Source organism: Triticum urartu, chromosome 7A (genome assembly GCF_056163025.1).
Source record: "Triticum urartu cultivar PI428250 chromosome 7A, HENAU_Tu73, whole genome shotgun sequence".
NCBI lineage: Eukaryota > Viridiplantae > Streptophyta > Magnoliopsida > Poales > Poaceae > Triticum > Triticum urartu.
In genome coordinates, this window is record NC_141879.1 from 111,414,865 (window position 1) to 111,440,045 (window position 25,181).

The 25,181-nt window shown below is 50.5% G+C and overlaps 1 protein-coding gene, 1 long non-coding RNA gene and 2 pseudogenes across 3 annotated transcripts; 3 read left to right on the forward strand and 1 right to left on the reverse strand.

Moving 5' to 3' along the window:
* Positions 1-1,523: 1,523 nt before the first annotated feature.
* LOC147958374 (uncharacterized) lies at positions 1,524-21,621 on the reverse strand. The gene is made up of 4 exons (XR_015611548.1): positions 21,469-21,621; positions 8,943-8,978; positions 8,747-8,850; positions 1,524-1,824 (listed from the first exon to the last, which is right to left on the reverse strand). It is a non-coding gene; the product is annotated as an uncharacterized LOC147958374 (long non-coding RNA).
* On the forward strand, positions 2,803-8,698 carry LOC147958375 (protein SRG1-like; annotated as a pseudogene). Its single transcript, XR_015611927.1, has 5 exons — positions 2,803-3,275; positions 3,341-3,449; positions 5,673-5,815; positions 7,757-8,066; positions 8,146-8,698. The product of XR_015611927.1 is annotated as a protein SRG1-like (transcript).
* Positions 9,605-11,140, forward strand: LOC147958376 (protein LATERAL BRANCHING OXIDOREDUCTASE 1-like; annotated as a pseudogene).
* A 377-nt stretch (positions 21,622-21,998) lies between the features above and the next one.
* On the forward strand, positions 21,999-23,255 carry LOC125518450 (uncharacterized). Its single transcript, XM_048683285.2, has one exon. The coding sequence runs from the start codon at positions 21,999-22,001 to the stop codon at positions 23,253-23,255; it is 1,257 nt and encodes a 418-aa protein (XP_048539242.1).
* The last annotated feature ends 1,926 nt before the right edge of the window (positions 23,256-25,181 follow it).

The following is a 25,181-nucleotide window of genomic DNA, read 5'->3' on the forward strand; positions in this document are numbered from 1 at the left end:
CATGTTTTGTATGTAAGTTATCAGTTAAGCGGTGCTTATATTACCATGTTATTTACATAGAGATTACCGGTGGCACATTTGTAATACACCCCTTGGGGTCAAAGTTATTGTGGTGTTTGTATGTATGTTATCAAGTCCACGGAGCGTAAATTATCATATTATTTACATATAAGTTAACGTGGTTATGTTTTTCAACCACTTTTTTCCTCGGGTCAAAATTACCACGATGTTTGTGGGTAAAATTATCAGGTCTGTGGGGTATGTTTCTAATAACTTTTTTCCCTGGTTCAAAATTACCGCGGTGTTTTTGCGCAAGTTATCATGCCTACAGTGCGTATTATTACCGTGCTATTTGCATACAGTTACCGGGGTTTGTTTTCAGTAATAATTTTCTATGTCAAGTTTATTGTGGTGTTTATATGTAAATTATCAGATCAATTGTATATAAATTATCATGATATTTACGTAGAAGTTATCGAGGGTATTTTTCTACATCAATCTTTCTTGGGTCAAAAGTTAGCATGATATTAGTTCTTAAAATGTAATACAAATGATGCACCAGTGAAGCTAAAAGACCCACAAAACATGTTTTCTTTAGCCAACATTAACTTTTCCTAACTAGGTCTCTACCCAGCATTGGGCCCAGCCCAACTCTTTTCTCTCTCTTAAACCCACCGAGAGTTGTCTTCCACCTCTAATCAACGAAAACTGTATCTGAAAACTGAAAACTGAAAACACAGAGACTAAGAACTCCCAATTATCCATCATACTTGTTGATTTAGGCTACGAATCGCGTGGACTTCAACATGAAATTCGTAGATCTCTTCATTGCGAATCCATTTTAGTTGAGCACGCAACTTATTGTTCAAAGATGAAGGAGATTGATGCTGGCCGGAGCCTATGGCCGTGGCCAGCAGAACAGCGGGCAGCAGCGGCTGCTATGGCCGAGATGTGTGGAGGACGTGGTTGTCGATGGGTTGCAGGGGAGGCAGGAATCCCATGAAGATGGTGATGGAGATCCTGCACCGGCGAGTGTTGGCCGTGGAAGGAACTGCTCGCCGGAGCAGCAAGCTATGGCGGCGACTTGAGGAGATGCTGGTGCTCGAGGGGTGCAAGGGAACAGGTGGTTCGATCGAAGCTGCTGATGGCCGGTCAATGCGTGCTCGCGGCGCCGTAACTGGACGCTCGGGCATAGGAGTTGCAGACGAAGCAGATGCGGATTGAGCGATTGTCAGATCTGACGACGCTGGACGCGATAGATCGTTTTGCAATCTGCCACATGGTTGCCAGATACATATTTCGTTTTCAGAAGGAGAAACCTATAATGAGGAAAAACAAGCTATAAAAGAAGAAAAATAAGTGGGGACACACTACAAAGGTGTCCATAGATGATGGTACTCGTAGTTGGGTAAATTTCCATATCCTAATCCTCAATTAGCAGGATGCCTTTGTCACAACAACGCGGCCAATATTCATCAAGTAGAACAGCCCCAAGTCCACAACAAACCACAAGCACAAGCGGATGAAAATCTGGGCCATGATTGAAGTGTTATTATTTGTTTGAACAGGAGAAATGTAAATGAAAATTAAAGAAACCTAATAGACTTTAAAAAGCCCGAACAAGGTGTCAATATATGGCATGCAGTACTCAGTATTTTGCTGCTGGAGTCTCTTCATGTGTATACCACGATATTCACCATTTTGTACTTCTGAGTAGTTTGTGTGTGGGCAGGGCCGGCCCTGAGATTTCGGGGGCCCGGGGCAAGACAACACGGAGGGGGCCCTAAAGCCACATAAACATATGCATGTTTTTTTCTATTTCAACTGCAAATAAATATTCAGCACACTATTAATTTATGGAGACTTGTCTTCTTGACTATTAAAAAAACTGGGGTCACAAACATTCACAGCTTTAGTTGATCTATCCTGTGACTACTCAAGTTTACACTAGGTGAATTAGTAAAACTTTCATGCCTACTCAAATTTTATCTTCCTAAAGTTTTCACTAGTTGTTCTTGAACAAGAACTAAAGCTATGTCCTGGGAATTCCTAGCAGTAGGAATACTGTTTTTTGCCAGGAATCAGTAGAATGCTCCTATCTGCTCTAAAAAATGCCAGCAACTCTCACGTGGGACTCAATCAACTCATATGCACTTTTCCCCACATTATCAGATGGATTCTTTCTTGATAGCATCTTGTTAAATGAATAGCAATCTTGGTAATCAGCACACAAACATATGATACAAGATATTAAGAGCACTACTAATTGAAAAAAAGTGCTATGAAAGGCATGGAACAGGGTACCTGGATGGCTAGAAAAGTCGAAATCGCAAGATTTGGCTGCTGCATATGAGAGTCACGAACAAAATTCCAAGTTTCTCTTTTCTAATCCCAGTCAATACAAGAAATCGGAGTGTGAGCAAGAGATATGTACGACAGTACGAGGATGATCTTCAGGAAACGAATGAACGATCTAACAAGAATAAAGAAAGAGAAACTGTGCGTTGAGGAGAAGATTGATGGGAATCTGGAAAACGGATTACCTTCTTCCACTAATGGCGTATAGCAGCCGAAAATTACGATTAGACGAGCGGGTGGGGCGCCGTCATCCATGGCATGGCCGATTTGTTGCCAGCTGGGGATAAGAATGCACGGCGTGCGAAGAGCCGATAATTGATCGACCAGTTTGTTTCCTTTTGAGAATCAATCGACAGGTTCAAGATCACACACGTATATAGGAAACCAATCCATCGGGGGGCCCTTCCTACTCGGGGGCCCGGGGCGGTCGCCCCCCCTGCCCCCCTCAGGGCCGGCCCTGTGTGTGGGACAAAGTAACAAGCAATAACCACGATGTCCACATCCGACTGACTCACCTGTGTAGTCATCTGGCATCTCCTACGGAAGTGGACAAAGGAGTGATCAATATTCTCTGCCTGACAGTCAACACACTCCACTGTGATCCACCACTACTCACCTTTTGAAAATCCATGGCCATTAAAAAGCCAAAGCGGGGATAAGGGAGCTCAAGATCAGCAACCATGGCGGATGCAGAGCAATGGAAAACAGTCAAGATACCCCCGATTGTGCAGGAGCTGGTGACCGGTGTGCAGGAGCCACCGAGCCGGTATGTGATCGCTGAGCACAACCGCCCCGCCGTGGCTGGTTCTGAGATGCCCGATCTCATACCCATCGTCGATCTCAGCCGGCTGTCTGACAACTGTGCTGATGAGGTTGCCAAGCTGCGGTCCGCCTTGGAGAACTCGGGCCTGTTCCTGGTAAAGTTTCCTCCCTAATTTCTTTGCTTCTTCCATCTTCAGATTTCTGATCGATCTTCCTCCAGGCTGTTGGCCATGGAATGGAGCAAAGTTTTCTGGGTGAGGTGATGAAAGTCACCAGAGAATTTTTCAAGCTCCCACTGGAAGAGAAGCAGGAGGATCTCTCTCTCGAATGTTCCGATCCGGCGAGAGATCCTCCTGAATTGAAGCATCCCTATCTCCCCCTCCCTCCCTCCCCGAGGCGCTCCCGCGGGCGCCCCCGGGAGGAACCCTAGCGCCGCCTCCCCCCGCCCCCCCTCACCCTGCCCTCCTCCCTCGCCTCCACCGGGGGCGTCGCCGGCCTAAGGCCGCGTGGCGCTGGTGCAGCGGGGCTGCTCCCTCCCGCACGCAGATGGGGGCCGTCACGGGGCGTCCCTCCTCTGCTCGGTGGTGGCGGCCGTCGGGCCGGCCCTGCCTCTGCTCCCTCCCCTCCCCTGGCGTTCTGGTGGCCGGCGGCGCCGCCTCCTTCCTCTCCGGCGCAGACTGTGGGATTCCGGCGCCCTGGATCGTGTTGGTGGCGGATCTGGCCCCCAGCCCAGATCCGGTCGATATGGTGGTTGGCGGTGGCAGTGGTGGCCGGCGGCCGTGTTTAGGTGGTGGCGCTGCAGCTGGGGTCCGTCTACTCCGGTGGGGTGGGGGGCTCCGGCTGGATCTGGCCAGGGCGCGGTGGCGCTGGTGCTGTGGTGGTGGTGTGTGTCCGCTTTGCCGACGTCTGGTGGGCGGGCGGCGCGGGTTGGGGCAGCGGCCCGGCGTGGTTGTTGCTCCGGCTGTGGGCGGCAGCGACGTGGTGGGTCGGCTCTCTTGTGTGGAGGCTGCCATTCGTCGTGTCAGCATCATGGCAGCTCGGCGGGCCGGCTGGGACGGCGGCTGGCTCTCCAGCATCGGTTTGTCTGTAGGCGGCCCGTTTCAACCTTCGGTCCTCTCCTCGTCGTCTAGTTGCTACCTTCGTCAAAGGTTCGGCCCTCCCCCGACAATGGTCCATCGCTCGTCTCGCGCCCGGCAGCAGGACCGACCTCTTCTCGCGCCCGGCAGCAGGACCGGCCTCGTCTCGCACCCGGCAGCAGGACTATGCTCATCTCGCGCCCGGCAGCAGGACCGAGCAATGGTCAAACTAATTATTCTAGAATATTAGTGTTACTAAATAATTATTTCAGTTATTTCAATTTTGGTCAAATCTGGTCAAACTGTGGTCAAACAATGGTCAAACTAATTATTCAAGAAATATTAGTGTTACTAAATAATTATAGTTTTTTAAAACAATAGTTTCAAAATAAAACTATGAAATGTGTCACTTCATGCTCAAGCAAAATTCCTGAAGGTTAATAGGATTGACATCTTAGTATTGTCAGGAAAACAACAAATGCAGACTTGGAGCGAGGGAGAATAGAATCCGGAAGTTAAGCGTGCTCAGGCTGGGGGAGTGGGAGGATGGGTGACCGTTCGGAAAGTTAGATGATTTGGAATGATGAGGGGTGATTAGAGGATAAATTGAGAAGTGATGGGTGGTGATTACAAACTAGAGGTTAAAATAATTCAGAAATTTGAAAATAAAAAAAATTCAAAAAAAATTATCAAAAAAAAATAATAAAATTTCCTTTAGTCCCGGTTGGTGTTAGCTCCACGTGGCCGCGCCCTTTAGTCCCGGTTCTGGATTGAACCGGGACTAAAGGGAGAGGCATTAGTACCGACATTTTAGGCCCTTATGAACCGGGACTGAAGGCCCTTTTTCTACTAGTGGAAAGGCGGCCCTTTCCGCCCGTATCTTTGGTTGGGGTTGCGGTGTGTCTCGAGCGAGGTGGTGTCAAGGTCTGGGATGTCAGGGTGACGGCCCTGGTGGTGGTCCCACGGTGCTCATGGGCAGAGCCCGTGGCTAGGTGCTGCCCGGTGGCCATGGTCGTGTGGGCGGCGTGGTCGCTGGGGTGTGGCGTCCGGTGGTGGTGAGTGTTGGCCGGGGTGAAAACCTGATCTATCCGCGGATGGACCGGCGGGGGCGAAGCTCGTTCCCTTCTTGAAGGCGTCGTCGCAGCTCTCATTGCCCGTCGTTTTGCTCCAGGGGAAACTCTGATCCTCGGGTCGGGCGGTGACGGCGCTCTGGTGTCATAACCTTCCTGAAGGCGCCGCCTTGGAGCACATGGTTCATCATAGGCGGCTTCATCTCTTTGCAGTGGCATGCTCACGGTTGAGGACTCCGAGTTCTCTTGTAGTACTAGGGGTAGTGTTGCTGCGCTCAGGGCTTTTGTATCCTGTCTTGGGTGCGTGCGTGTGTTGTGCTGGCATGCGTTTGTATCTAAATTGTGATCGGTTGGTGCTTTATATATAAAGCGGAGCGAAAGCCTTTTTCGACAAGAGAAGCAGAAGTACTCAACCCGGTGAACGGCAATGAAGTCAGGATCGAAGGTTATGGGAACGACCCTGGACTGGTGAGACCGCCTATACATCATAGTGGAACCTGAGAATCGAAGAATCTACAGCTTGTCGCCAACACAGCCTCCATCGTTCAGGTACCCTGCCATTCAGGCTTGTACTTCATATGGTATATATGGGTGTCAGACCGATGAGTAGCCAACGTTTTCCAAGCCGCTTTCGAGACTGGATCTTCGCCCTTTTATCTACGGCCTCGTCCAGAGTTCTTCTAAATGGGGTGCCTGGGGACCCTATTTTGCACGGATGTGGACTTAGGCAGGGGATCCCCTATCCCCCCTCTTTTTTGTCTTGGCCATTGACCCGCTCCATCACATCTTAGCTAAGGCGACTGAGCAAGGCAAACTACGCCCCCTCCGGGGTAACTCCACATGGGCTTCCCTGTATGCCGATGATGCGGCCATCTTTGTTGCTCGTATCAAGGAAGATATCCAGTTCTTGGCATCCACGCTCGGCTCTTTTGGTGAAGTTACCGGTTTGGTCATCAATTATAACAAAAGTCATGTGGCTCCCATCCCGTGTGCCAACATCGATTTGGATGAAATTCTGCAGGCCTTCCCGGCGGTCCGGGCCACCTTTCCCATGAGATACCTTGGCCTACCGCTTTCGGTTGCAAGACTAAAGCGCATCCACTTTCAATATCTAGAAGATAAGGTGGCTGCCAAGCTCCCGCCCTGGTCGGCCATACATGTGGCTACCCCGGGGCGCATCGTCCTGGTCAAGGCCGTCCTTACGGCGATTGCGATATATCACCTCACCCCGTTGGACCTACCTATAGAAGTGAGGAAAAAGATTGATAGTCTTAGACATGCTTATCTCTGGGCAGGATGTGACAAGGTGACGGGAGGCAAGTGCAAGGTGAACTGGGATCTAGTTTGCAAGCCCAAAGTTCATGGGGGTCTAGGAGTGCTCAACCTGGAGAAATTTGCTACTGCTCTACGCCTCCGTTGGTTGTGGTTTGAGTGGGCGGACCCGCCAAAACCGTGGGCCCGGATGGGAACGCCTTGCTCTGACAAGGACAAAGATCTCTTTGCGGCGGCCACGACGGTGACCATTGGTGATGGCAACAAGGATAATTTCTGGGAATCCTCTTGGCTGAATGGTTTTCGGCCCAAAGACATCGCGCCTAAAATCTTTGAGATTTCAAAAAGGAAGAACTATGTGGTTAGCAAGGCTTTGGACAACAATTTTTGGATCCATCAGATCAACACCGCACAGGGCCTCACCTTGACGCACTTGCAGGAGTTCGCCAACCTCTAGGAGATGGTTGCCGGTGTCACTCTAAGCCAAGATAGACAAGACACTATTTCGTGGAAATTCACTACCAGCAGAGAGTACACGACATCCTCGGCTTACTTGGCGCAATTTGTGGGACTCACCTACAATACCAATACTTCCATGATCCGGAAGACATGGGCTCCTCCCAAATGCAAGTTCTTTGCTTGGCTAATTCTCCAGAACCGAGTCTGGACGGCCGATCGCTTGTTTCGACGGGGATGGCCCAATTGCAACCTTTGCCCCCTTTGCAAGCAAATTCAAGAGTCTGCTGCCCACCTGCTATTTCAGTGTAGATTCACGAATAGAGTTTGGAACGAGATTACCATTTGGCTGGGAATCCACGACTGCTCACCAATGATTTAGCGAAACGAAGTTTCGGTTCGAACTTGGTGGCAAAAGGCGGTGAGCAACGCGGATCATAACAGAAAGGTTCTTGCCTCTGTTATGATGCTTGTCTCATGGGAGATATGGAAAGAACGAAATGCCAGAATTTTTCGCAATGCCGCGACTACGACCACAATTATTGTCACGAGAATTAAAGAGGAGGCCCACCTGTGGACTTTGGCTGGGGCCAAGCATTTGAGTAGTCTCATGTTGCGAGAGTAGTCTTTTCTTTTGGTCGCGTTGCGACATATGTCTGAACCTCCTTTCTTATTTAATGAAAATGGCAAATCTTTTGCCTGGTTTCAAAAAAAAAAGAGTAGCCAACGTACGTAGTTGTCTGACCACGAAGATTTCTGCAGAGATATTCTGAGTGAGTACACGGTCAACCTTTTCCTCCAGAACCTGGCCAAGCTACTAGATTTACACGAGGGCTACTTCGTCAACATGTTCGATGAGAATGCCTTGACATACGCCAGGTTAAACTACTATCCTAACTGTCCCAAGCCGGACCACGTCTTCGGCATGAAGCCCCACACCGATGCCTCGGTGATCACAATCGTCTTCGTCGATGATAATGTCAGCGGGCTCCAGCTTCAAAAAGATGGCGTCTGGTACAATGTACCCATTGTTCCGAATGCATTACTCGTGAACATGGAAGATGTAATGGAGGTACGTGTGTGTGAGAAGTTGCAAAATTGTGACAGTTAAACTGAGTTGTAAATCTCGCTACTTCATCTGACAAATACAGATAATGAGCAATGGATTCTTCAAGAGCCCGATTCACAGGGTTGTGACCAATGCAGAGAAAGAGCGGCTATCTTTGGTGATGTTCTACACGTTGAACCCGGAGAAAGAGATTGAGCCACTGCCAGAGCTGGTGGATGAGAAAAGACCGAGGCGGTACACGAAGACAACAACTAATGACTACACAGCAAAACTCTTCGAAACTTTTTCTAGGGGGACACTAGCTATCGACACAGTGAAGATCTGAACATGATACCAAGTGTAGAAGATTAATCGCACTGTGGTGATATTTCTTCCAGCGATATGTACTATTCTTGTGGAGTTGGTTTATGCTTTGACTTTCTGAAAATAATGTGCTGTGATGTATATTTGTATCACATAACAACTTCATATCTGTTTAGTTCAATTGTTACCCCGTTGTTCTACAGTTTCATCAAGTACTTTCTATCTGTTTTACTGTCTTCCTTGTTTTCACCATGCTGATTAAGACCTCCATACATTCGTCTTGCTATGCAAAATGCGGTTGCCTCAGCAACAATAGTAAATTGCAATAAGCTAAACAAGGCACCTTATTTTAAAATAGAAAAAAAAACAAGGAGACATACCAGACCAGGATAATAATTTCCAGCTAGAGGGTATGGAAATGACCCCGTAAGAGCTGAATAGTTGACCAGAGGCTGAGCGGAATCTTGCCCACTGGCCTATAAACCTGAAAGCTTTCAGGTTATTTAGCAATGATATATCTACTGAAACAGATCTTTCATCGTTGTCAATTTTATATAAGAAAAGCATTAGCCTGACCTTGAATTTTACAGTTATATTCTTCCGTGGCCCCTCCTACGTAGGAAAAATATCCAGAAAAATGTAAGTTCGGTAGTGTAAAATTCATTTCAGCAAGTTACATATGAACCATATGTACGATATCTGTTGAGGGAGGAGGGGGGGCTAATGTATTTAATTAACTACCGTTTAAAAAAACCTTGTTACGGGCTCAAATCTAAGAATATAATAATGGATAATTCATACAAGAAAACGTTGTTGGTGGGAATCCAACTCTGGTTCTCTCAACCATGGACACTTGATCTCACCAGGAATTTCTTTTAAGGTGTAGTTTTTCAATCCTATTTTAACGAGGATGATGTATTTTTTAAAGAAACTTAACAGAACAAAAGAAACTGTAGAAGGGATGAAATACCTTAGCTAAGAGAAATATGAGGACATCCATGTATGGAATGCCGTACTCATTATCCTGCTATTCAGGTCATTGCGTGTATATCGGGATACTCACCGGTTTGTACGTACCAATTGATGTGTGGGAGAAAGACAAAGACAAAAAACAAAGTGATAACCGTGATGCCCACAAGGGGGTCCAGAGAATCACAAAGGAGTATCAAAACCCATGCTCATAAAAACTGCCAAAGTGGGACAAGGGAGGTCAAAACTAAGAGCAGCAACAAGCAACCATGGCTGATGGCCAACCATCAAAGTCTGTCGAGATACCACCAATTGTGCAAGAGCTGATCACCGGCGTGCAGGAGCCACCAAGCCGGTACATTGTTGCCGAGCAAGACCACCCCGATGTGGCTGGTTTCGAGATGCCTGAGCTCATCCCCATTGTTGATCTCAGCCGTCTATCTTCCACTGACAACAGCGCCGATGAGAATGTCAAGCTGAGGTCTGCCTTGGAGAACTGGGCCTCTTCCTAGTAAGCTTTTCCTGGTAAATTTAGTTGTATATTTTTTAATCTATCAAATCAAGGTTTCTGACCGATCTTTGGCCAGGCTGTTGGACATGGGATGGAGCCAAGTTTTCTTGGTGAGGTGATGAAAGTGACAAGATAATTTTACAAACTCTCACTGGAAGAGAAGCAGAAGCACTCAAACTTCGTGGATGGCAAAGAGTTCAGAATGGAAGGATATGGGAGCGACATGGTCATCTCAAAGAAGCAGATCTTGGACTGGTGCGACCGGTTCATTCTCGTAGTGGAACCTGAGTCTCAGAGAAACTATACTCTATGGCCAACACAACCTCCTTTCAGCTACTCCAGGCTTTTACCACGATCAATCTGCATCGGAGAAAGAAGTTCAGTTAATGTGTAGCCATAACTAAGCCTGATCATTCATATTTGTGCAGAGATATTCTGAGTGAGTACACAGTCAGATGCAGGGAGATCACCAACCTTATCCTCAAGAACCTGGCCAAGCTGCTCAGTTTAGACAAGGACTACTTCATCAACATGCTCGATGAGAATGCCATTACACATGCCAGGTTTAACTACTACCCTCACTGTCCCAAGCCGGACCAAGTCTTTGGCCTGAAGCCCCACTCGGATGCCACAGCGATCACAATTGTCTTCATCGATGATAGCGTGAGCAGTGGCGGAGGCAGGGGGTGGCCAGCAGGGGCCAAGGCCCTCCCCATGATCACACTTTCCTTTGTATTATGCATGTGAACAGTGAATATTTTTCAATTTTCCTTTAAGCCGGCCCTCCCTACCATCAAATTATAGGCAATCCTGCCTTCGCCACTGAGCGTGAGTGGGCTCCAACTGCAGAAAAATGGTGTCTGGTATGATGTGCCAATCATTCTGAACGCATTACTTGTGAACATGGGAGATGTAATGGAGGTACATGTGTTGCAAAAATTGTTTAATCTTGCATCGTGGACAGTTAATCTAAGCTAGAAATCTCTGTATTTCCTGTGATGCATGCAGATAATGAGTAATGGGTTCTTCAAGAGTCCGGTTCACAGGGTTGTGACCAATGCTGAGAAAGAGCGGCTGTCATTGCTGATGTTCTATGCGATGGACCCAGAGAGGGAGATTGAGCCAGTGCAAGAGCTGGTGGACGAGAAGAATCCGAGGCGGTACAGGAAGATCAAAACCAAAGACTACATAGCAGAGATATTCAAAACATTTGCAAGAGGGACACTAGCCATTGACACAGTGAAGATCTGAATGTGATTCTGAAGTGCAGAAGATCGGTTAGCGGCATGCTGAATTTGCTCTTTGAACTGTGTATGCTTTCACCTTTTGGCTTAAAATGTATTTTGGTTCACCTTCTGACTTTTAAGTATTTTTATCTTGTGCGTTGACTTTCTGATTATTTCCAATGTCAGCATTATGTGTCAAGTTGAGTGATGAAACTCTCACAAATATATTCATATCCACCTTGTGCTTATATACAAGATCTACCAGAGAATGTACAAGGGGAATGGAGGAGAGAACAACGACACGTTAACCGAGGCAGTGTGCGCACGTGCGTGAGCTGGTGGAGCTCCTGAAGACTAGGTGAGACCATCCAGCCGCACCTTCCAGTACGGCTATCCCCCCCCCCCCCCCCCCCCCCCCCACACACACACACACACCGTGCAGCCAAAACTTGGGGTTCCCGGACATTGAATCTGAAGTCGAGGAAGACGCTCGTCGGTAGTCCCTTGGTGAAGATATCCACGAACTGCGAGCTCGTGGGAACATGTAGTATGCGAACCTCACCGAGTGGCACATGCTCATGTACGAAGTGAAGATCGATCTCGATGCTTAGTGCGTTGATGTTGCACTGGGTTGCTCGACATGTACATGGCGCTCACATTATCGCAGCAAACCACCGTGGCAAGCGATGGAGGTTCATGTAGCTCACTAAGAAGTTGGTGAAGCCAGACGGACTCGGGGATGGCGTGGGCGACCACCCTGTACTCAGCCTCGCACTGGAACGAGAAACATTGTTCTGGCGCTTTGATGACCAGGTGAGGACGTTGGGGCCAAGAAAAACGCAGAAGCCGGAGGTGGACTTGCGTGTGTCGGGGGAGCCGGCCCAGTCAACATCAGAATAGGCCACGAGCTCGTTGGTGAAGGAGCGATGAATCTGGAGGTCGAGGTGGGTGGTCCCATGAAGATAGCACAAGATCCACTTGACAAGCTGGAAGTGGAGTCGCGGGGAGCATTCATGAAGAGGCAACACTGCCGAAAGACATAGGAGAGGTCAGGGCATGTCAGTATAAGGTATTGAAGCGTGCCGGCAAGACTACGGTAAAGTGATGGGCCGTGAAGAGCGGCCTAATGTCAATGGAGAGCTTGGCGAGGGTGTCAACCGGAGTGGAGATGGGCTTGCAATTCAGCATGCCTGCACGGTCGAGAACCTCAAGAGCATATTGCTCCTAGGAGAGGAAGAGCCCGTGCGTGGTTGAGGTGACATTGATCCCTAGGAAGTAGTGAAGGGCACCAAGATCAGTCATAGAGAACTCGCGGTGAAGGGCATGGATGGTGGATTTGAGTGTTGCAGAGGAGATAGCCGTGAGGATGATATCGTCAACATATAGCATGAGGTGGGCGAGGTGGTGACTTGGGCAGAGGATGAAAAGCAAGGAATCTGAGCAAGAGGCCATGAAACCGAGTGTGCATAGATAAGCCGTGAACTGCGAGAACCAGGCCCGCGGCACCCACTTGAGCCCATACAGAGAGCGGTTGAGGCGGCAAATGTGTGACGGCGAGGCAGAGTCGACGAAGCTGACCGTTGGTGACTGTACACCACCTTGGCAAGGTGTGCTGGAGGAAGGTGTTGACGTCCAATTGATGAATGGGCCAAGACTTGCCGGCGGCGATGCTCAACATAGCACGAATGGTCGCCGCCTTGTCGACGGGGTTGAAGGTCTCCCCGTAGTCAACACTGGCCTGCTGCGTGAAACTGTGGAGCACCCATTGAGCTTTGTACCATGGAAGCGAGCCATTCGGATTTAACTTATTCCGAAAGATCCACTTTCTTGTGACTACATTGGCACCTACAGGACAATACAAAACACCAAGTATTATTCCGCATCAACACGTTAAATTCTTCGAGCATAGCGTTGTACCTATTTGGGTCTTCAAGAGCGAGGTGATAGGAGGAAGGAATAGGGCTCATGGCAAGGGAAGCGGTACAGAGAGAATGTTTCTTTGGTTGAGCAAAACCAGTTTTGCCTTGCGTCTGCCCACTACCGAAACAGGGCACTACCCCGACGGCCGAATGTATGCCAATGGCCCCCGTCGGCCTACTCCGCGCTATGTCAACAACCGTGACCAGGCCGTCGGCATACCGGTGCCACGAGGCAGCCCGTGGTTGGCCAGCATGTTTGACGGCGCCGTCTGGTGAAAATCTGCACCAACAGTGTTTCTATGCTGACGGCCGTACGGACGCCTGACAAAAGTACGCTGACGTTATCTACGCCGACGGGGATATGCCGACAGTGGCCGTCGGCATAGACCTAGGCTGACGGCAATGGGCCTACGCTGACGGCCGGCGGCCATCGGCATAGGGTGTTAGTCCGGTAGAGGCATGTGGTGCATGTTGTCCGAAGGCTGGATTGGCACAACGCGTGGAGTAGGTGCGGTACATGTGGAGCTCGTGGGTTGGGTGGGGAAGGGAATCCAGTGGGGTGTGGGGACGCTGAACGGCAACCATGGGGCACGTGCGGTACACGTGGCGCTCATGGGTTGGGTGGGTAAGGGAATCCAGGTGGGGTGTGAGGACGCTGGATGGTGACCGTGGGACCAGGCGAGGTGGTTGACAGGGTTGTCGGGTGGGTGGGCGATCGAGGCAGGAAGCTGGATTGGTGGGGCGTTGGACACGAGGGGGATGCGCTATATGCAGGTGGATCTCAAGGCGCGGGCGCGCTGGTTGGTGCGGTCTATTGCGAAGATCCACGAAGCGGGGACCCGGGGGAAGATACCAGGGAAGACCGGTATGAGATAGGTGTTTCACGTGACTCGGGGAGGATTTCAACGCCTGAGTTTTTTTTGGCAGTTCAGTAGGTGCGATATGTGTGGAATCGATAGAAAAATAGGAAAATATGGTTTCGTCAAATGTGACGTTCCTGGATATGAAGACATTGTGCGTTATTAAGTCAAGACACCAGTAGCCTTTGTGTTTGAGAGAATATCCAAGAACACACAAGAAAGGAGCATGTGGAAAGTTTGTGTTGGGTGGCAGCTATGGTGTTGGGAAAACAGAGACATCTGAAGACGCGCATGTGATCATAGATGGGGTGCTGGCCAAGAAGGCGAAATAAAGGAGTCTCGGACGCTATGGCAGAGGAGGGTCGCCCATTGAGAATGTACGTGGCAATGTGGAGTGCTTCTACCCAAAATGGAGGGAGGTTGTCTTGAATGAGGAGAATGCAGAGTATATCGTTGGTGGTACGAATGAGGCGTTCGACTTTGCCATTTTGTGGCGAGGTGTGTGTGGGCACGAAAGGCAGAAGGATGCGGTGTAGGTAGAGAATTGCGTAGGAAAGTGATGAGAAATTCGCCGACATTCTCGCATTGCATAAATTTGAATGGGCACATGAAATTGAGTAAGAAGATAAGCATAAAAGCGATGGATGATGTCGGCGGTGTCGGATTTGTATCATACTAGGAAAGTTCAAGAATAAAGGGAATAGTCATCTAGGATGACAAGTAGTACTGAAAACGGAAGAACTAGAAATCGATGACGTCCAAAAGTCACAGGGAATTAATTGAAACGAGGTACTAGTAAATGGATTTGATTGAGAAGAGGGTAGTTGTAGTTGCTTATCTATTTGACATGCAGAACAAACTGAAGTTTTGGACATATCATTATTAGAATTAGGAAGGAGATTGCGAGCTAATGAGGAAATATTGTTATTGCTAGGGTGGCCCAAGTGTTGGTGCCATAGGTCGCTGATAACGGAGAAGCGAGCTTGGATGGTGGAGTTGCTGAAGAAGGGATAGAGATCCCCATAACTATTGGACCTCATGGTTGTCTCGTGGGTGTCTAGGTCCTTCACAGAAAGACCAAAGGGGTCAAATTTTATACTGGATGAATTGGTAATAGAAAAGCAACAAATTGTAAATTACTTTTTAATGATGGTGGGAGAGATTAGGACTTCGTTGAGGGAGAAGGATGAAAGAGAGGCTGACCCGATAGCGGTAATGGGTAGACGAGTGTCATCGCCAACTACACCTGAAGAATGACGCAATGAAGGGGAAGAATACTTAGCGAGGGTGTTTGTCATACCAGCCACATGCGAGGAGGTGCCCGTGTCAAGGAACCACTCCTACCCGCCGCCGGCGTGATGTTGGACCAAGAGGTTCTGGAACGCGGCGTACAACTGATTGTACTGCTTCGACTTCGGCCTGCTGGACGAGGAGGGAGTGGTCACTTTGTAGGCTTGTTGCAGAGAAGGACGGCGGCTACGTTCGGCGTGGCCCATGGAGTTGAGGCTGAGGTGGGCCGGGAAGCAAGGCCACGCAGGGGGCGAAATACCCCGTGTAGGGCAGCGCGCTGCGAGCTGGAGCAGGGGCACCACGACCTCCGGGATTGCCCCCAACAAAGGGAGAGCCGTGACCACAGCCGTGTGCGCCCTTGTCCTTGTCGGTGTTGGGGAAGATGGCAAGGCCCTTACCTTTGTCGACATGGATAGCAGTGCTATGTTCAGAACTACGGTCGATGGAGCTGGAGTGGGAGCCCTGGCAGATGATGAGTACGGTGGAGGTGCTCTCGGGATAGCCGTCCAAGCGAGCCCGCTCGTTGGCGGCATTCTCCTCCCTGAGAAGCCGGGAGCGAGCCTGGACAAATGATGAGAACGACATCTGACAGCATGGCCATCAACTAGAAGTTACGACTGAGGCCGTAGGTCAATTGCTACGTGAGTGTCTAGTCGATGATGTGCTCATCGACGTCGGCAAGTGCATCAGTGAGCGACTTAGAGGAGCCAGCTGTAGTCGGCGATGAAGAGCACCCCCGACCATGTTCTGGAATTCGGCGCTGAGGATGATGGCGGGCCCGGGTTGGTTGTCCCGGAACAAGTGGTGAAGTTGTGCCCACAAATCATAGGCGATGCGGGCTGGCGACATGACAAGGTCCAACAGCTTGTCCACGATGACTCCGTACATCCAGAGCACGATTGTCAGGTCATCATTGCGCCAAACGACGCTTTCGTGGATATTTGCAGAAGATAAAGTAGAACCTCTCCACGACATCGCCGCATCATCTACTTTATCCGCTGCAAATATAAGATCCAACATCATCTCCACGCCGCCATCGAGCTTCTCCACGAAAGCGTCGTCTGGCGCAACTACGACCTGACGATCCTGCTCTAGATGTACGGCATCATCGCAAACGAGTTGCTGGACCTCGTCATGTCGCCAGCCAGCACGGCCTATGATGTGTCGGCGTAGCTTCACCTCCTGTTTCGGGACCACCAACTCGGTTACGCGATCATCATCGACGCGAATTCCAGAACATGGTCCAGGTGGGTGGGGGGCTCTTCATCGCCGAGTACAACCGACCCCTCAAGCCGCTCACTGACGCACTTGGCAACGTCGATGAGCACATCACCGACCAGACGCTCAAGTTGCAGTTGACCCACGGCCTCAGACGCAAGTTCCAGGTGATGGTCATGTTGCTTCCGATGCAAGTGTCATTCCCATCATTCGTTCAGGCTCGCTCCCAGCTGCTCATGGAGGAGATCGCCGCCAATGAGCGGGCTCGTCTGGATGGCCGTCTCGAGAGCACCTCCACCACGCTCACCATCGTGTAGGGCTTCCACTTAAGCTCTGTCGATCGCAGCTCCACTGCCCACGCTGACAAAGGGAAGGGCCCCGCCATCTCCCCAACACTGACAGAGACAACGACAAGGGCTTGCGTCGCCGTGGTTCCGGACATGGCCGCGGGTGTGCCTCTCCCTCCGCCAGTGACAACCCCAGCAGTCATGGTGCCCCTACTCCAGATCTCGGCATGCCACCTAGCACAGGGTATTTCGCCCCCTAGGGCGCCTTGCTTCCTGGCCCACCTCAGCCTCGGATGCCATGGGCAGCTCCAAAAGCAGCCGACGCCCTAGGTCTGCACCCTCCTCCGCAGCAAGCCTACCCGGTGACCGCTCCCTCCTCGCCCAACGGGCCAACGTGGGAACAGTACAATCAGTCGCCGCTCCAGAACCTCTCTATAGAGCATCACGCCAGTGGCGGGCAGGAGTGGTTCCTCGACACGGGCGCCTCCTCACATGTGACTGGTATGACAAACACCCTCCCTAAGTATTCTTCCCCTTCATTGCGTCATTCTTCAGGCATAGTTGTTGGCGACGATACTCGTCTACCCATTACCGTTGTCGCTCTACCTCTCTTTCTTCCTTCTCCCTCAACGACGTTCTAGTTTTTGCCACCATAATAAAAATAAAAATAATTCCGTTCGCCTCACTTTACTATTACCAATTCTTGTGGTATAGAATTTGACCCCTTTGGTCTTTCTGTGAGGGCCTAGTCTACTAGTTATGGGGATTTCTATCGCTTCTTCAACTACGCCACCGTCCAAGCTCTCTTCTCCGGTGTCGGCCACCTATGGCACCAACGCTTGAGCCACCCTAGTAATAAAACTATTTCCTCATTAACTCGCAATTTCCTTCCTACTTATATAATGATATGTATAAAACTTCGGTTTGTTCTGCCTGTCAATTAGGCAAGCAACCACGCCTGCCCTTTTCTCAACCAAATTCATTTACTATTGCCTCTTTTCAATTAATTCACTACGACATGTGGACATCACCAATTTCTAGTTCTCCGGTTTTCAATACTACCTTGTCATCCTAGACGACTATTCCCCTTATTCTTAGACTTTCCCATTAGGAAACAATTCTGACACCGCTGACACCATATATTGCTTTTACGCTTAGGTTCTTACTCAATTTCATGTGTCAATTCAATGTATGCCATGCGACAAATGGCGGCGAATTTCACACCACTTCCCTGTGCGACCTCTTCTCTCGCTACAGCTACTCCTTCCGCCTTTCGTGCCCACACACCTCTCCACAAAATGGTGAAGCCAAACGCCTCATTCGTACAACCAACAATATACTCCGCGTTCTCCCCATTCAAGCCAACCAACCACCCTGCTCCATTTTGGGTAGAGACGCTCCACGCCACCACCAACATTCTCAATTGGCGATTGTCCTCCGCTGTGGCGTCCAAGGTTCCTTTCTTTCACCTTCTTGGCTAGCACCCCACCTATGATCACATGTGCGTCTTTGGATGTCTCTATTTTCCCAACACCACAGCTACAAGCCCGCACAAACTTTTCACACGATTCTATCGTTGTGTCTTTCTTGCATATCCTCTCGAACACAAAGGCTACCAATGCCTTGACTTAACAACATGCAAAGTCATCATCTCCCAGCATGTCGCATTTGACCAAACCATCTTTCCCTTTTTGCAGATTCCACACATATCTCACCTTACCCTAGCTACCACAGAAAATCCGAGCATTGAAATCCTCCCCGAGCCACATGCAACACCTACCTCGTATCGGTCTTCCCCGCTATGTTCCCCGGGAACTCTGCTTTGTGGATCTCCGCAACCGACCACACCAATCAGCCCGCCTGCGCCTCAAAACCCACCCACACACAGCACATCCCCTCGTGTCCAACACCCCACAAATCCAGCTCCCCGACCCAACCACCTCGCATAGTCCCGCAGTCACCATCCAGTGTCCCCACACCCCACCTGACCTTGTGCTTATATATACGAGATCTACCAAAGAAGTACAAGGGGATGGGGGACAGAACAACAACACGTAGCAGAGGCATGTGTTGCATGCGGGTAGGCACGTGCGCACATCGTGTGTGAGATGGTGGAGCTCTTGAAGACTAGGTGTGGCTGTTAGGGCAACTCCAACGGGCCGATGCATTTCGTTCGGCCATGCCTGTTTCCGGCCGCTCGGGCAAAAAACATGACTCAACACGCCGATGCAAACGGACGGATGCCATGTTTCATGTCCGTTTCGACCCATTTTCAGCCTGAATTTGCGCCGGTTTTGCGTCCGCATGGACCCGCCACGGACGCTTGTGGTGTCCTCCCCTGGCCCGCCCGTCGGTACACACCATCTCCACTCCCATCATTCCTTTCCCAAAACCCTCCCGCTCTAGAGACATGGCCGATGCACTCGTTCCCACCGTGACCGTCCCCATCATGGCCGCCCGTGTCATGGCCCCAAAGAAGCCAAAGAAAGAGGACACCCTGGAGCAGAGAGCGGCCGAGATGGCGAAGCGAGCCAATCAATGGAGGGGCAAGGAAAAAAGAAAATGTCGCCTTCGCCGCCGCTGCAAACATCGAGGCCATCGCCCCCAAGGCCGCGCAAACCGTCCTCCTCATGCTAGGTTCCGCGAGCCGACCCTTCTCGCCGCCACCACCATGACGACCAGTAGAGGCTCATACGCGGCCTGCCCGCTGAGGCTTCCGGAGTCACTGCACATGTCAGCATCCTCGCTAACATATGGGTATCATCTCAGACACGACCCTGCAACGTCCCACTTCTCCACCTCACCTCGAGATGGCTTGCCTAATATGGGTGATTCCATGCCGGTCATCCCCGTGGTGCCTCCCAATTATCTCAACTCCACACCTATGGTCAACCAATCCACCGGGAAGCAAAGGAAACGCCCCGCGGGTGGTCTCCACGGTCAACTTACCCAATGCTCGTAACCTGTTTGATTGAATGTCGGCCCTGATGCCAGATGACCCGAGATACTACAATAATCTCACGGAGGAGATGATCAATGAGGGTGGCCAAGGGGATGATGCCGAAGAGACTCAAGACCAAGACACTCAATGCCATGAGGCTGAAAGCCAAGAGTGTCAACATCGAGGGAGAGCCATTGTTCGAGGATGAGCTAGTTAAGCAAGCCTATTCACAAAACAGGCGGCAAACCGTGAGGGCCAGAGCATACACAGAGGATGAGGACATGTTGCTTTGCGAGGCTTGGATGGAAATTGAACAAGATCCCAAACTGGCGCTGAGAAAAAAGGTGAAACATTTTGGAAGAGGGTCCATGAATTCTTCCATAAATGTAGGAAGATTGAGCCATACAAATTTAAGAGTGACCGGGGTGACTTGTCACCTCCGAACTTTATCCAAGCAGAGTGGCAGAAAATTTGTGGCTCCTATGATCATGTTGTTACCTAGCCCATGAGTGGCATTGGCGTCAAGGACTTGGTATATTATTCATTCCCCTCTTCATATGAGCACATACCATCCTTCTATGCATAGGCAAGCCATTTACCTTCACTCGTTGCTGGATGTCAATCAAAGAATGTCAAAAGTGGAAAGACCGGTATGCGGCCCAAAAAAGGTGGTGGTGGGGGGGGGGGGGGGGGGGCTCAACAGTGTTCGGCCCAAGTGAGAAGAGGCCAAGGGGAAGACCAACTGCAAGCTAGATGCAAAGCATGATGCTTCGGCACTCGCCTTACAAGAGGTTCATAACCCAAAAGGAGGTGTAAAGTGTGAAGAGGTAAGAGAAGGAAGGGAGTAAGCACGAAGAGAAAGAGGAGACCATGAAGAACTTCTTTGACATACAAAAGAAGAAGCTTGAGATCGATAAGGCCAATGCCCAGTCACAAGCCAAGGAAGTGGAGGTCAAGCAAAAGGAGGTAGAGCTCGCGCTAATCACCAAGGAAGTGGAGACCATGGTGGCCGACGTGAGCAAGATGACCCCAAAGAAAAGGGCTTGGTTTGAGAAGAAGCAAAAACTCATGATCGACCGAGATGCGTGATCATCTTATATCTGTTTGTTTTGCATAAACTATGGCCGAGATGCGTGAACTATGGCCGTGGCATGTGCAGGGCTCGTGCGATTCTTTTGGTGCAATGTTGTATGCCAGCATGGCATATGATACTATGCAAAAAAAAAATGCTAGATTTATTTTGCTATGTTTGATGAAAATATGTTTGATTGAAAAAACGGATGGAGCGGACAAAATGGGTCACCCCGTTGGGTGCACTGCCCAGGGAAGGGTCGACATGGGCTGTCTGCCTGTCCGTTTGGCGACCCAAGTGGACAAAAAACAGACATTCTGCATCCGGTTGGGTCGGTCTGTTGGAATTTCCCGTAACCACTCGACGGGGACTGCAATGGCTTGTTCCAACAGAAAATACAGTCGGACTTCACAGCTCCATTCTATCAGACATGGCCGTCCGCATCAGACAAATTCTTCCTATCTAACAGGGTCTGCCATCATCAGGAAATATGCAAAAACAAAATTGAAACTAGTCATTATGCAGGCCTGACTAAAATCTAAAAGATCTACACATGCCTGAATCAGACTTCTGGCTGTAAACCGGGAAAGTTGCATTATGCAGGCAGCAAGCCTGACGCATTCAGACAATAGACACAGTGACATATCCCCAATCATGAACGGGGCAATAACTAGCGTCAGTGTGCGGCCAAATTCACCACCAGCATAAGAGAGATATTACCATGTTTGATACCAGCCAATTCGATCTCTCAATCAAAAAAATTAATCTGGAAGTAGATAGACAATGAAGGTATTAATCGCGCGTCTTACCTCAAGTTGGAGAGAGATGTCCATCTGTGAGTCCGGCGGGCAGGTCGCCGCCGGAAAAGGAAGAACGCTCGCCTTGCAACCCCCTCGGATCTTGGCGACCACCCGGCACCGGCAGCGCCGCCGCGGAAACCCCTGCCACCCATTCTGCCTGCTGTCGACTGCTCTTGTCTTAGGAGTCATGAAGCCCTTTTGTGGTGGGCCGTGGCTAGATGGGCCCTGAAGCGGCTCGAAACACTTAGGCCCGGTTAGGGTGCCCCGAACATGTCCTTGGAGCCCACATCAGAATTCACAAACCAAATCAATCTCTACTCACCTCTAGAAAAAAAATCAATCTCTACTCGATCGGTCGATCCTCAAAGAAATAAAAAGATCAATCAATCTCTACTCGCACCTTTCAAAAACAAGAAAACTCAATCTCTACACAAGTTGGAAGTTCGTTAGGATCCTATAATTAGTTGTGTTGGTTCCTATCAAATCAATCTACCTAGATAATCTCGCGGCCGATCGATCCAAGGCAAGCTAAACGATCGATGTACCCGTGCTGGCCTGGTCTACTCAGCACCAACGCCGCCGCCGTCGACATGCTGTCAAGGCTGTCCGACAGGTTCAACAAGCTCGTCTGCGGCGTCCTGCCGACGGACGGCGCCGTCGTCGACGGGTCGCGCGGAGGGCTCATCTCCCCGCTGCTGTTCGCGTCGGGAAGGTCGGCCGAGCAGCCCGGATGCCTGTCGAGTCCGTCCGTCGCCGCGTTCACGCGGGAGACCGATGGTGACGCGGAGGCCGAGCTGCCGTGCCTGGCGTTCGGATCGGAGGACGGCTTCCAGGTCTTCTCCTTCGCCGAGAACCGCATGCGCAGCGACGAAGTCGCGATGCGGCTGGCGCGCGGCCGCCGGCACGTGCCGTCCCCGCACGGAGGGAAGGTGTTCGTCACGGACATGTGCGGCCGCCACCCGTGCCACCTCGTCGACCCGTTCACGGGCGAGCGGACGCCGCTCCCCGACCTGCCCGTCCCGCTCTCCGAGGAGGAGCCGATGCCGGTGCTCGAGACTGACCGGAGCGAGCCCCGGTACCGGCTGTCGACGGACGACGCGTTCGCGTGGGACTGGTCGCCGCACGGCGTCATCGTTGCGCGCGGCGACACGGTGTTCTTCTGCAAGGCGGGAGGCGACGAGTGGACGCCGGTGCACCGGTCGAGCCACGGCTCGGCCATGACCGTGAACTACCGCGGCGGCTTCTTCTTCGTGCTCGAGGAGCTGTCGCTGCGCACCGCCGTCATCGACGCCGAGACCCTGGACCGCTCCGCCGAGATCGACCCGCCGCCTCGCGACGGCGGCGTACACCTGGCGTTCCTCGTGACCTCCACCGACAACGTGCTCCTGCTGGTGAGCCGCGACGGGTACAGGTCGACCTTCACCCACGCGTACCGCGCGCACAGGCCGCGGCAGGACGGGCCCGTCCAGTGGGAGCAGGTGAAGAACATCGGCGACCGCACGGTGTTTGTCGACGGCGCGCACGGCTTCACCGTTCGCGCCGGCGGGCGCGTGAGGAGGAACTGCGTCTACGTGTCCAAGACCGTGGAGCTGGACGACGATGGCGGCATGGCGCGCGTGGTCGCCGTGTCTCCGCTGAACGACCTGAGGAAGGTGGCGCTGGCGGAGGGAGGCGAGGCGCTAAGACGCTGCAAGATAGAGCCGGTGTGGGGAATATCGCATTGGATGATCTGTAACCATGGACCGTCGCCGTCGTTAGGTTCATCAAATCATAGCAATCTAGCATTAGAGCACTAACCCTGGAGTAGTTTACAGTGGCCTTTATTTAGTCAGGCAGTAATACCCTAAAAATAATACTCCTTCCGATTCATTAATATGGTGCGTATAAATTTTTTAGAAACTCAAAATTTGACGATGTTTAAAGAGAGAAATATTTATGTTTAGAATTCCAAATGTATATCAGCGGATACATTGTGTGTTTAATATTCATATTGTATATATTCGGTATTGTAGATATTGATAGTTTTCTTCATAAACCTGGTAAAAGTTTACTAAGTTTGACTTTTTAGAAATTCTATATGCACTACATTATAAAACGGTGAGTGTTCAACTTTATTATTTATTTTCTTTTAGTTAAGCAAATTGTTTGCGAGGTTCACTGGACCATCTTTTTTGTACAAACGCAAAAGCTTAAAATATATACTCTGACATGCATAGTCGCTCACGCATTACTCCATTCATTGAAGTACATGCCTTGCTCCTCCTAAGATGTCCTAGAGCGGTGGCACTTTGGAAAGCGATGGCCGAGCAGTGGTGAATCCCCCTAACGGCGTCGTTTCGGCGGACGGGCTTGGAGTGGCTTGCCCAAACACTTTGCGACCTGCCAGACATGGAGAGAATGGAGTTCATGATGACACTATGGCGTTGCTAGCACGTTCACAACGAGATAACACACCATAAGCACGCGCCCCCAGTCGAAGCATTCAAAAGGTACGTATCTTGTAAGCTACGTGGACTCACTAATTGGTGTGCAAAATAACCCAGATGTTAATCCAGTTAATGGAAAGCAAGTTGTAGATGTGGTGACACCCAACAAGCCATAACCACATCCTCAACCCATCAATGGCGCCTCACTCAGGTGGTCTTCTTCGGTTGAAGGATGGGCAAAACTGAGTGTTGACGGATCGTTTTGCGCCACCTCGAAAACTGCGGGGGGGGGGGGGGGGGGGGCACGATTCTACGCGGCTCCATCGGCGACATCATTTTATCATCCTGTAGAGAGTTGTGTACATGCGCAAAACCATTAGAGGCCGAACTCTCAGCTTGCATGGAGGGCATCAACTTCGCCGATAGAAGTGGATATGGACTGCCTTGTCGCTCTTAACATGATCAATGGTCCTAACAGGGACCGGTCTCGCTATGCCATGTTGGTTGGTCAAATCCAAAGGCTTTTAAGGGAAGGGAGAATGTTCAAGCTATCTCATGTTTGTAGGGAACATAATGGTGTAAGCCATTATCTGCCTGTGGTATGGCTGGGTTCGGGATCAGAAGACGTCCCTAATATTTGTAATTATGTCCTGGTTGATGAAATAAAATCTTCTTTTCACCCATAAAAAAAGTACACACTACAAAAAAAAGACACATCCGTGACATTTGGGCCGAACGAATTTTTTTGTGTCATACATATGACACTTCTATGACGATAATTGTGACAAAATCCGGTATCATCATAGATGTGGTGGGCTCCTACTTCTATGACAAAAAATCATGACAGAAAATGGGATTTTCGTCCTGGGCGATCCGGAGACGCAGTTGCATGACATTCTTTGGGCTGTCCATGACGGAAAAAACTGTGGTAGAAGCGAGGGTGAGGAAAATTTCGGGGAGTTCCCGGTTACGGTGGGAGGTCGGGGCCGAGCGATGCGCGTTTCTCTCGTACACGCACACGCGTGTGTGCGAGGCGTTGGCTCTAACTGAACCCGAGCGAGACGTTGGGCTCTAACTGAACCCGAGTGATTGCACTGCAGGCTACGCGTTACTGAACCCGAGCGATCGATCGATGGCTATTAACTGAACCCGATCGAGCGATTCCTTCGCTACTGCTGCTAACTGAAGCCGATCGATGATGCCTCTGGATGAACAATGAGCGTTGCGGGGGGGGGGGGGGGGTGGATGAACAGTTCCCGGTGGGGGTGGATGAACAGGACCCCGAGGTGTTGCCTC